This window comes from Protopterus annectens, chromosome 11.part0 (genome assembly GCF_019279795.1).
Source record: "Protopterus annectens isolate FY-2018-M chromosome 11.part0, PAN1.0, whole genome shotgun sequence".
Classification (NCBI taxonomy): domain Eukaryota; kingdom Metazoa; phylum Chordata; order Ceratodontiformes; family Protopteridae; genus Protopterus; species Protopterus annectens.
This window is the reverse complement of record NC_056745.1, coordinates 1,303,309,567-1,303,323,298: the sequence shown is the minus strand read 5'-3', so window position 1 is coordinate 1,303,323,298 and position 13,732 is coordinate 1,303,309,567. Positions and strand designations below refer to the sequence as shown.

Here is a 13,732-nt window from a genome sequence, read left to right as displayed (position 1 = left end):
GGCAGTCGTGGGGTTAATGTTCTGCTTCCCGTCCATAGATCTAAGTTGTACTAGAATATGGACAGGGACGAATTGTGTTTATGTGGATGGGAAGTCTGTTCCACAGCAGCGGTACACTCTACAAGATATACCAGTCCCTCCAAACAGTTCTATTGATGTCACAGAAGAGGTTTAGATCCCTAGACTATTTCTGATAACATCTGACTTGCTGATGTGCAGTAAATCATCAGTATTGGGTCTGAGGATGTCTTGTATGCTAGACACAGGTCACTTCTGAGCAATCTGTTGAATACTTTGTATAGTGACAGGGCTTTGAGTCGGTCCATATAGGACATGTTGTTTAGGCCTTATATCCTTTTAGTAAGGTATCTATGTGGGCATTCCAGTTGTTGCATGTGTCCACACAGATACATGCCAAAGGGGGCATTATATTCAATGACTGGTCTAATGAGGGCTGAGTAAAGGTGGGGAAATGATATCCCTAGATATAGACACAATCCCTTTGTTTATAAGCTGTTCAATATAGAAGGTCTTTCATACAGCAATGGACACATGTTGGTCAGAACTTAGGTCACTATCCACATAAGTTCCTAAATCTTAAACAAATGTGTCAAATCTTAGATGTATGCAGTTAATGTGGTAGTTCTCTGGGATAGACAAATTCCCAAATCATGCAATAATGCATTTTGCCATATAGTTTTGATCCATAATTTTGGCAGCAGTTATTTATTGGGACAAACCTTTCTGAAGGATGGCTAAGTTATTTGTGGAGTCAATGACTGCTCCTAGGGTGCACTCATCTGCAAACTTAGTCAGCCAAAGCCAAAAAAACTAATTATCCCAATATCCTAAGCTGGCCAGCAGTTAGTTTCCTTCAGTTTTCGTTTTCTCTTCAAAAAGGCAAAACAGAGTTAACATGATATAATTTTAATTATTGGAATACATCAGCTACTATGTAAGAGTTGGAGCTGCAATGATTGCCCCTACAAGTCATCTAATAATCCAGTATCCATCCATTGCTGAACTTCCTCTAGATTTGTTCACTTAATGATTATTTCTTATCAGCAATTTTTTAATAATATTTAAAATGACTGGCTATAGCATACATTAGTAAATATTATGAATCAACAGTGAAAAGAGAATACCTATACAAGACAGTTTTCATTTTGCTATACTGGCAGATATAGAAAAAAATAGTTAAGGTAGCCTAATAAATAATGTATTTCTTTTGGTAGGATCTTTCAGAATTTTATTTTTGCATTCAGATTTCATAAACATTTACCATAGCTGATACTGGAGGTACCTGAGGATAAGAATTTTCTCTAGACGTTCTATGGTCTCTATTTTAGTCCTTTTATATAACTTTAAATTAATATCAAGCCACAGAAAATTTTAGTAGTGTGTTAGAATCCAGAACATGAGTAAAATCTTGAGGCATTCCAAATATTTTGATGCCCACCCTTGACGTTTTATTCTAGTTAAAAACAAGCTCCATGTCAGTATACAAAAAGTCAGTTCCTCTAAAAAGGTAGTTGATCAGAAACAAAGGCATTGATTCACAGCCTGTCATTTATTAAGGGCAAACCCCTACATCCAAAATCCCCTGCATCCCTAGTCGTACTATAATGAACTCCAAAGCCCCAACCACACTAACTTACGTCAAGTAATGCAGTTTTGACCAAATGTTATTAATTTGGCACTTGACTGGCACACTACATTCTAAGCTTAGCAATTATAGGTTCACAGGTTCAAAAGTAAGTGCTAGGCTAGCTGCCCTTGTAGGAATATTTTAAGTTTAGCCAATTTCCCTTTCAAAGGTGAGACTCAAACTTTGTACTTTATGTCTGTGAGGTAAACTCCTTAACCATTATGCCAAATCCCAAACTGTTATGCCTTTCCCAACACCAAATAATAAACTATTTATTGTTTATGTTTTTATGCTTCAGGTAACAATCTGTGTTTCTAAGTTTTATATAACAACATAGAATGCAGCTGTACTAAAATTGGGATTAAAAAAGGAATACCACCAGTGGTAGCCCTATCACAGTCGATTTTACAATGGCAGTAGGCCTTTCTGATTCATAGACAGGCCTACTGTAGTGATTCTACACAGTCTGTAGAGTCACTACAGTGGGCTTTCTCTACACCCATGCTACTTGCTAATGAAGAACACTGGGGAAGCAGTCTATGCAAATTAGCCTTATGCTGTCCCCCATAAATGCTTCCGCATAGAGTGGTTATGCTATGTAAATTAGCAAGCTGGCACTGTTAATGAACATTGGCAAAATGCTTCATTCCACCATGGTTGTCAGTAAGAGAGACCACATAAAAGTTAAAACTGGGTAAGTGTCCACAGAAAGGTAGTGGTGGGGAGCCTGAGTGTGTATGCATGTCTATGACAGCATGTGCATCTCTGTAAGACTATGAGTGTTCTTGGTGAGAGTTTGTGTGTGTGTGTGTGTGTGTGTGTGTGTGTGTGTGTGTGTGTGTGTGTGTGTGTGTCTGTCTGTCTTTCTGTCTATCTGTCTGTCTGCCTGGATGATTGCAGCAAGGGAATCAGTCGCAAAGTCATTAGAAAAGGGGTGGGGGCTATGTGGGAGAGTGTCTTTTTGTGTGTCTGTGTCTGTGTTTGGGTGTGGTGTATGGTGGCTACCATACCTCTGTACCTGTAAAATACCCTAGACCAAATAGCAAAGCCTGTAATACTGGAAGGAGACACTAGACACTAAAGGTTTTGCATCACTAAGCATTTTTGAACAGTAAGACGTATGAACCTCTAATGTCTGGTAATACTGATTGAATGTAATTGTCTGTAATTTACCAGATGTAGGGTATTTACAAGAGGGAAAAATCAAGGGAGAGTGTATGGTGGGGTACCTTTGCTAACAAAATGCATTGGCCACCAATTGTGATTACCACAGGAAAGTGATGATTAGCAATAGCAGCAGCACCCTGAAATTCACAAACATGCTAATTAACTGATAATGAGGTCTCTGAATCACATATCCTGTGATCATGGAAACTGCTGCGTTTGGCTGCAGCAGCTTCAGTGAGTGCAGGGAAAAATATCATAAACCTAGCCTAACTCTTTTCCCTTCAAATACTATACTCTTGTTGAAAAAAGGACAGAAAATGAAGAACTCTGAAACAATAGTACATTATCTTATGAAATGTGGAATTTTGCCCTTCCAACAGTAGCAACATTAGAGTTAGACTAATAAGCAATTATTTAAAAAATAAAAATGCAAAAATTAAAATAATACAATATTTAACCTGGTGTCAGCGGAGCTGTACTGTTGTCCTCAAGTGCTGGAAATCTCAAATCATTTTGCATGTTTCTAAGAACACGATTAACAGATGATACCTGAGAAGGATGTAGAAAATATTACTTTTTAATTTCCATGACTTTGTTGATAAATGTTTTAATTCAGAATATCATCCCAAACTGTAAATTCCAGAGCAATAGCCAGTGTTTTACTTTCAACTTTCATTAACTGCAGTAGGTATGCATGACAAAAGGATAACTTGCAAATCTTAAGTTTCCCTTTTTTCTCATTTATCATACACTGAATTTGCTTTACTCAGGAGACACATATGCACACACTTGCACTTAAGTTAAGCACATCTATGTATGATATTTTGCAGTACTGCTGCAGAATAATATACTCTGCCTTCAGGCAAAAATGTAATCCGGTGTCATTAAAGCAGATATATCAAGTTTCACATTAATTGTAGTGTGTGGCATCATCAGAAACCACTTGGAACTGCAGAAAAATATCATCTGTTAACAGACATTTTCAAAGATTTGTAAGTTTCTGGGCATCTGAAATTACAACACTTCCAACAACAACTGGAAGAGGGATAAACAAGCATGCACCACCAGGAGAAGGCTTCTGCATATTAAGTACGGGTATTCCTATGAAACAAGTGCATTAGTTGCTTTTCACATTTTCTTCTTCGGTCCCTTATGTATTCACTATTCACATCTTCTCTCCATACTGTATTGATGACTTGGTGTTTCATCTTTGTACCATAATGCATACTTTGCATATAATTTCCCCAGATAAAAAAATAGTATATCTAATGCCTATCACTCTGATTACATCACCATTATTTTATAAATTAGTATCAAAAAGTGATTGCTGTCACCGCTACAAAATGTCACCTTTTATATAAGAGGTAAATACTCTACTTTTTTCACACAGTGAAGTTTGGTAGGTAGCCTATCAGGGTGACATAGGACTGAGCAAAACATAGTGAAAATAAAGGCGTTAAAGGAATTGTAGAAAATTGAAACAACACATATTACTGAAAAGTCAATAAGTAAATGGTCTTAAATGGTGTTAGTAAAAATGGTACATTCAAATTCTGTTTAGATTTTGGGGTATGGAATAAATTTAATATGACAGCTTTCCAACCTCATGAGTAGACATTATTTTGAAGAGGTTAAACCAAGCAGCTTTCTCTTCTTTCAACTTTAATAGGGGTTATTGGCAGATTCCATTTGAATATATTCTACGTTACATAACATTTTCAACCCATTTTGGGCTGCATCAATTCCATTGGATGTCCTTTGATTGACATAGGGCATGATCTACCTTTCAAATATTAATACATATTTTGCTACAAGGAAAGTAGACCAAGTTCTGGTCCATCTGAATGTTGTCATTGCATATATCCTTTCTTTTGGTGATGTTTTAAGCATGCATGAGTAACTCTGGACTAGAAGAAATGTCAGTTTGCTTTCACTGAATGTCATTTTTAGAGTTTGTGGTAGGAGCTGGAAAACTTTTGCCAAATGTAGAGAAAGGTATACAGACCTGAGAATGCCTAAACCTGTGAAGAAAAGAAATGTTAGAGCAATGAAAGAATTATCAAATTATTACTGTTGCTTCATAAACACGTTGCCACACTGATTATGCCTAATCACTGATGTCATTGAAAAGTATGGACACAAACCTGCGATGATAGATTTTGTGACTTGACAGGGGCAAGGACCTTAAACTCCATCCCACTGTTAAGAAATGATGTGAGGTGCAGAGCTAATTCTGCCCAAATCCATACCACTGCCACCAAATACATATGCAAAAGAGTGACTGGCTTTAAGAAATTATGGTAAGTGTCACACAAATAAGCTTTCTACTGTCAGCTAAAGAACAATGTTATAATAACCAACCCCCAGAATTATATCCACCTCAGTATGAAGCACTGCAAAGTTATCAACCTCATTTCAGACTTTCACATAACCAAGCTGCTTTTCATACATTCAGAATGTACCCAGGAGGGATTACTGATACCTGTCCAATGACAGTCCTCCTTTCCCATATTCACAGTATGCTGCCACCAATTGCATTACTAATCTGATACCAAGGTAATAGTTATTGACCACTATTTCAATGAACTAACCAACACTGAATTACAATAGCTGATGGCCACCACTCTCCTTTCAAAAAGGGAAAATACTACCCCTCACATCAAAGTTACAAGGAGAACATTCATCAGTAAGATAAATCATCACAAGCTTTTATGAATTAACAAAAGTAAACACTTTATTTTGCAAATATATTATTATACATGCAAGACAGTATTGCAATTGCACAAGAAAAAGAAAAAATGTTTCCCAAGGATAGACTGATGACAAAATCTGCATCAAACGTCACTTCCAATTATTTAATGTAAATGAGTTCCACTGTGGCGACCCCTAACCAGGAAAAGCCGAAAGACACAACAACAACAACTGAAGCCTGAGGATGAAAATAAAATCCAACAAGAATGTGATCTTAGAATCCTTATTTTAATGTTATATGTAAATTAGAATTTACCAAGTTCAAATAACAGCCCCAGACATAAGGAAAGAAAAGGACAACAGTAGGTCTGATTTGGTATAGTCCACACCACTTAAAAAGATTTAAAATCTTCAAATAACAGTCCCCAATAGGTAGTCATAAAAGAACAGCAGCAGCAGATCCTGTTTGGTACCCTCCACAGAATTTATATTTCAAACACAAACATAATCTGACTTTCCCTTTAAAGCAAGCTGCTACAATGTGTAGACAGCACCATTCATTCCATGGTGAGATAATCCAGCTTAAAAAAGAAACAGTGAGTATAAATGTTAGAAAAATATGTATTGTGTGTATTAGCAATATGCTTAGTGCATATAGAGCTAGAAAAAGGTTAACACATTTATTCTATTTCATACTGCATAAATCTGTACAAACTGCAGTTGCTTTCTGACCTTCTACTGTTAGCTAAAATCTTGCTTGTGCTTTGAAAATTTACTGAGAAGCAGATGATTTCTGCTTGCGTTAGGAAAATAATGAATAGAACAATACTGCTTATATGAAACTCAGACAAGAAGTTCCGCTGTGCTATGAGAACATACACAGCTGTAGAAGTAACAGATAATTAGGACAAAGCCTGCTTGAAAATATGAACTGCAATCAGCATTTGCTTGTATCTGTATTAGAAGAGTACCTTGAAATGTAACACTGTACAATAGAGACTTGTAAGCGAAGTACTGGTCATCAAGGCCAGGTTGTTTTTCTGAAATGTTTCTCACAAATCTAGTCATGTCAGCAGAAAATCTGAAGTAACACCTGCTGTAGTACAATGCTTAAAGTTGTGTTTGATTACGTCAGTTTAGAAGGCAATGTCTTGTAAAATAGTATAAGAATGAACATACTTCCTGTTAGTAGTTAGACAAATCATTGTATTTCCACTTTTGTCTCCTTGCTGCAAGTAAATTAAAGTGCCTTAACTGAACCTTACGTGTATTGATCTTTGAAGTTTTTTTTTTCCATAATAAATCTTTATTATTATATTATTTTCATACATCATTAAAAACAAGAACAATAATTAAAAAAAAAAAAAAAAAAAAAACTACTAACTAATATCACTAACCATCACACCAAACAAATATACACTATTTACAAGAATGCTTCCATGTGAAACATTAATACTAGAAGAAAAACAAAGAGTAATTAATAACATTTCAAGTAATAGACAGTTTGATTACAAAATTCTCTTAAACATATAAATAATTGTTAATACCTTCAAGTTAAAAGTATTATGCTAGTATAATATTAAACATCTGTTCCCAAATTTTTGGATTATTAATATTTTTATTATGCGGATTTAAAAGTAGTTTATGAGCTAATATATGCCTTGTTGCCAAAACTCTAAAGTTTTCCCATGATGTTTTAGATGGGTCTAACCAATTCATGGCTATATAAAGCTTCATTAATAAAAAAATATTAATAAATATAATACTTTGTGATCTAGGGAGTTATTTTGGAGGAATATGCAAAATCATAAATTTCCATGACAACGTTGTGCTTTGGTAACCCATCTTCTGAAGTTGAATCTTAAGGGAATTCCAAAGCTTGTGTATGCATTTACAGCTCCAGAACATATGAAGAAGATCAGCCGGTTGATTCTTACAATATGGACAGGTTGGAGAGTTTTTAGAGTTAAATTTATGCAGGGTAAGGCGTGTATAATATGCATTATTCCATATCATCATCTGGGTATATATCTGCACCTTCCACACACCCCCTACTTATATATACTAAGTCTGAGGTCACACTAAACACACAAACACACAACACACAAAACTCACAAAAAACTACTACACACACTCACACACACTAAAATCCCTACCCAATACCCTTACATAAACGCCACTTACCTGAATCCCTTGCTTAATCCATGAACCGCACCACATGTCACGAACACCATGACAGCGAAGTCGACATTTCCGCATTCGACAAAGTGCAGTTTCACGTAACTGTACTTTCCACTATTCAGTCTCAAAATACTGAAATTAAACATTTCAGTATTTCAAGATTGTCTAGTGAACCCATAAATGGGCGTGTCTTCGTTGAAGGTTGGACGTCGAGCTGGCACCTCGGCGTTCGTAAAAATCTACTGCCAATCATTAGTGGACTGGAGTTCTGCTGTGGCGACTCTTAACCGGGAAAAGCCGAAAGACAAACAACATATATAGCTATATATAGATATATATACATACATTAAAACCACACACTCACGAACACACACATGCACTCTTATACACTTACATGTACATGTGCATATACTGACTGGATGTACAAATTATAAGTAGACAAATTTAATGATTGCAAGGACTACAATATACTTGCAGGTTAACTCTCTTACATTTATATTTGTTCACAGAGTGAGAGTTTAAATGTAATTAAGTCTAAAATACAAGGCACAGAATAATCCTTTTACTCAAAGCCTCCACATCATTAAGGATGATATTCAGAATAATTATTTTATCATGCCTATTATGAGTATTAAGTGATTTAAACATAGAGCAAATGTACTAAGGGATGCTTACCCATACCTGTATGCATATGTCCCAGCGTAAACATGTTTATAAAAGAAATTTGGAGCACTGTTCCTTTGCAATAAGAAATGCAGCAGATTGGTCTATTGCAAGATGACAGTGACTGCAGCATATGTCTTTGCAACTGCATATGTGCTAGTCATACACATATGCACACGCACTTCCAGTTATAGTTGTAAATTAATGTGAGTGCATATGTGCTAGTCACGAACCTGTGTAAATGCACTTCCAGCTGTAGGTGAAAACCAGTGTGACTGCACATGGGCTAGACATGTACACATGTACATTTACTCCTAGCTAAAGATATATACTAATGTGACTGCATATGTGCTAGTCATGTACACATATGCACTTGATACTTAAATACACAGTGAATTTCTGGGCCTTTGTCTTTTCTGAAAAGATTTCAAGCCTGCATAAACTAAGGCACTGCTGGTGATTCCCTGCTGAGTGAGGAAAGTAAACCTATATTTTTCTGTTTGTGAGTGATAACGCTGCTTTCTGTTTACTTGCTCCATTTTGTTTTCTGTTTTAAGAAATCTGCTTGGCCTGGTGGTTTTAGTCTATGTGAAAAAATAGACACTTAAATTGGCTAGGCTGCACATTTGACATTTTTTTCATTGGTCAAATTGTTTCTTGAGTGATACTTAATTACATTGTGAATTTCTGGGCATTTGTCTTTTTCTGAAAATATTTCAAGCCTGCATAAACTAAAGCACTGTTGGTGATTCCCTGCTAGTTTTTCCCACCCATGTGACTGCACAGTGGATATAAAAAGTGCACACACCCCTGTTAAAATGCCAGGTTTTTGTGATATAAAAAATGAGGTCACAATACATAATTTCAAACTTTTCCCACCTTTAATGTGACGTATAACCTGTACAATTCAATTGAAAAACAAACAAAGGGGAAAAAGTATAAAAAATAAAAAACATACAATAAGCTGGTTGCATAAGTGTGCACACCCTTAAACTAATACTTTGTTGAAGCACCTTTTGATTTAGTTACAGCATTGTCTTCTTGGGTGGGAGTCTATCAGCATGGCACATCTTGACTTGACAATATTTGCCCACTCTTCCTTGCAAAAGCGCTCCAAATCTGTCAGATTGTGAGGGCATCTCAGTACAGCTGCTTAATGCCAGACGTCTAAAGAAGAAACTGCACTCCCTGGAAGTACTTCTCACTTTGGAAGATGCTGACATCTGTGCAGTCACTGAGACATCATTCAAAGGTGCTCATGCAGGGCTACAATCCCTTCTATATGTTCAGACCACAAACTGAGCATGGAAGAACTAAAGCAGGAGGTGTATCCATCTTCATTAAAATGAATGTTATAAGTCACAGTAAACACAGTAACTATTGCATTTGTAATATTTTGTAAACAACTTACTCAGCAGCCTCTATGGTTAGACACATACTGTTAGCAGCATTTTATTCATCTAGCGGAGAACTTTCATGTGAGGCTAAGGAGTTCTGTCTGTGTTGCTTGGTTGTTGAGATATTTAAAAATTTGTGAAAATTATATCTCTATAAATTAATATCATAAAAACAACAGTTAATATCTATTTACCTGCACTAGATAGAGGTCAAATATTAATGCAGCTGAGTTTGCCATTGTGTAAGTTTTAAGATGAAATATTTTAAAACATAGCATGGTTTTTGGAATTATTGATGCAAATATGAACAAGCAATATTTGATGCCTAGAGGTGTCAATAGGAATTAACTGCAGATGTACCTGGAGGCGTCACATGGATGTACTGGATAAATACAACTATAGACTGGTCAAACAGTATAACTTTCTTGAGCTACTCCACGTGCAATTAACTATAAGCAAAGCCCCCTAACACATCATAGCTAGCTATAGGTCCCCCACCATGAAACAGGAAAAGCATACCACATACCTGGACTTACTGGGGTCACTTGCCATATAGCCCAACACCTTACCCATGGATGCTTTTAATTATCCTAACATAAACTGGGAAACATACACGTCCACAAACAAGCCGATTCACAGGTTCTTGGACTTTATTAATGCAAATGCTCTAGAATAGCTGGCCAGCACACACACAAGAGGCTCAAATGTCTTGGACATAGTACTCACTAACATGGGAAAACATTGCACCCCCCCCCCCACGATGCCCTCCCTGGCAAGATCAGACGATAAATCAGTCTCATTTGCTGTAATTATAATACCAGACACCCCATCAAGCTCAAAAATGCTTAAGAATTTTTCAAAGATAAATTACCTCCTACTATGTGATGGCATTGGAAGTTTCCAAGCTCCCATGAACGTAGATAACACAGACTCCTATGCAGAGGTGTACACCAATGCCCTGTATGACCACTTAAGCAGCTGTATAGAATCAGCTGTACCCAACTAGATTAAAACCAGGTCTTGATGAAAAAACAAGTCACCCTGGTGGAACCCTAGTATAAATAGACAATACAACAACAGAAAGAAACTAATGTCCAAGAACAAGAGGGAACTGGCTCAGCAGAGGAAGAAATCCCACTCTAACTTAAAAAAAACAAGATCTTGTCAAGCCCTCCAAAGCTAATTACAAAGCAAAAATAGCTTCCCTAGCTAAGGATACTCACAGGGCATTCTTTAAGTATGTCCAAAATATAAAAGGGAATACCCAGCAGCTATACGCTGAACTGGTTGTGGATGGCACCACCCATACTCGACTGGAAGTAATAATCAACTGCTAGCTGACAGATTTGGAGAAAACTTCACCCTTCATCCCCTCCAATCATCCTCCAAGGTATACCTGCCACCATTCCTCAGCCTATTATCCCAAGACAGCAAATAATCTAATGAAACACCACTGGAATAGCCAGTAACAATGATAGACCAGGAAATTAGTGTAAACTTGCATTTATTACTTGCTTTCATAGGTTCATAGGTTCATAGGTAGGTACTAGAGTATCGGCCCAAGGGCCTATGTAAGCCTAGCCAACAAGGTTCCATGGCTTACGCCACCCAAGAAAGTTAATTTCCTGTGCCCCTGTCGAGCAGAGCTACAGAAGTGATCCCCAGAGTGTATTTCCTATTTCCCATCCACTCATCAAGATTTTTCTGGAAGAGTGCTAAAGTGGAACTTTGCTTGACATAGATGAGTAGCTTGTTCCAGAGTATAGGAAGTCTCTGGGACAGGAATCTATCCCTCCAGCATGTCCTGTTTATTGTGGTGACAAAGTTTAGGTCCCTAGAGCGTGTAGCTCGGAGGGATTGGGATTTCTTTTGGTGTAGCATGTCCAACAGCTCTGGGTTTAACATAGGTTTATATGTTAGGCAGATCTCCTCGGAGTAGGCGATATGCTACAGATTAAAGCTGGAGTTTTTTGAGACAGTCAGTGTAGGGCATCTGTTTGAGGCCAGTAATCCTCTTTGTGAGGTACTTCTGTGGCCTTTCCAGCTGCTGTAGATGTCTTGCAAGGTACATTCCAAAAGGGGCATTGTATTCTATAATGGGTCTAATGAGTGTTGAGTCGAGGGGAACAATTACCTCTTTTTTTCCTGGATGAGAACCCTTTTGTGATGAGGTGTGCCACATAGGATTTCCTGACTACTGTGGCGATTTGATTATCAAAAAGAGACGACTGTCCACCTGGGTCCCAAGGTCTCTTATCACACATTCGGCATTAAGTAGACTGTTGTTTATGTGGTAGTTCATGGGTACAGAGTTTTTACCAAAGAGGATGACAATGCACTTTTTGGCATTGAGCTTGAGGCCATGCCTCTGACACCAGGCATCTATCTCAGTGAGGCCCTTCTGTAGGATGTCCACATCATTTGGGGACTCGACTATAGCTCCTAGTTTGCAGTCATCTGTGAACTTCATTAGCCAGAGGCCCTCTGTGTTAGTCTGTACTTCAGAGAAGTAGATACCAAACAGGAGAAGTCCCAGGACCAAACCCTGTTATACTCCACTTGTCACTGGTTTGAAGTCAGATTTAAAGTCTGCAACTTTTACAGTGTGGGTTCTGTCAGTGAGCCAGTTGGCAACCCATCTTGTGATGTAGGGATTTATACCCAGTTTAGTGAGTTTAGCTATAATTCCAAACTGGGGGATGGTGTTGAAAGCCTTGGCAAGGTCAAGATGGGCTGCGTGAACCACCTTACACTCATCTATGGCTTTGGTGACTGCCTCAAAGAAGTAAATCAGGTTCAGAAGGCATGATCTGCCTTTCACAAACCCGAAGTGGTTGGGGTCCAGAGTTTGGAGGTTACCAATGTCTTTGTTTATGAGTTCCATGATGATACATTCCATGGCCTTGCAGACCAGGCTCATCAGGCTAATAGGGTGATAGTTCCCAGGATCAGTGGTGGCTCCCCCTTTGTGGAGTGGGATAACGGTTGCTGTGTTCCATTCAGTGGGCACAGAGCCTGACGTGAGACTATGATTGAACATGGTGCTTAGGTGGGGAGCCAGTTTGTTCTGAAGTTCATGTAAAATGCAGCCTGGGATGTTGTCTAGTCCCATGGATACTGTGTTTTTGGTTTTAGAGAGTGCAGCTTTTAACTGCATAGATGTGATTACAGGGACTCTGCATTCTTCCTATATAGATATGGGCAGTTTAGGGGGTGAGAGGGGGGTAACGTTAGCACTGAACCTATCTGCTAGGATGTTGGCAATATAAGTTGGTTCTGTAATTTTTATAAGAAAATAAGGTCAGGACAGTGATAAAGCTGAAACTGTAGCCAGGTGCACGAATCCAATAAATACAACTCTAGGCAAACGCCAGATACTTTAATAAAACAACAAAGCTTTTGGATTACAAATCCTTCTTCAGTGTCTAACACTGAAGAAGGATTTGTAATCCGAAAGCTCTGTTGTTTTATTAAAGTATCTGGCATTTGTCTGGAGTTATATTTATTGGATCTGTAATTTTTATGCCATTGTGCTGTAACTCAGAGCAGGTCTGGGTGTTGCCATTGAGATTCTTGACATAGCTATAGAATGCTTTGTGGTTGCCCTTAGAATCAGTAGCGATTTTGTTTTCATAGCTAGCTTTGGAGGATCTTATAAGGCATCTCAGCTTCTTACTGAGGCTGACCAGGGAGCTCTTCCACTCATGGGATTTTACTCTCTTTTGCAGCAGTTTCTTCCTTCTGTTGTAGAGTTTGTTTGTGGTAGGGGACCACCCGATTGGCTAACTTTTTTTGGAGGATAGCATCTTCGTTCTGTTTGGGATACCACGATCCATGCACTCGTGTAAGTGCTTATAGAGTGCATTTCTGTAGGATTCATCAGTCGTAACTGTATTGTCCATCTGCATGGGTGTCATGAAGTTCACCATTTCTGTCTTAAGAAGCATGAAGTTGGCTTTGGAGAAAATTTTTACCATGGTTTTCT

The 13,732-nt window shown here is 37.9% G+C and overlaps 1 protein-coding gene across 1 annotated transcript in view; it reads right to left on the bottom strand.

The window, feature by feature from the left end:
- The window catches only part of PAX4 (paired box 4), a 538,072-nt gene extending 530,307 nt beyond the window's left edge, over nt 1-7,765 (bottom strand). Inside the window, exons 1-2 of the mRNA XM_044087307.1 lie at nt 7,691-7,765; nt 3,274-3,364 (exon numbers count right to left, since the gene is read on the bottom strand). Of these exons, the coding sequence (XP_043943242.1) occupies nt 3,274-3,364; nt 7,691-7,765 (166 nt within the window). The remainder of the gene's footprint in view (nt 1-3,273; nt 3,365-7,690) is intronic.
- Nucleotides 7,766-13,732: the final 5,967 nt, after the last annotated feature.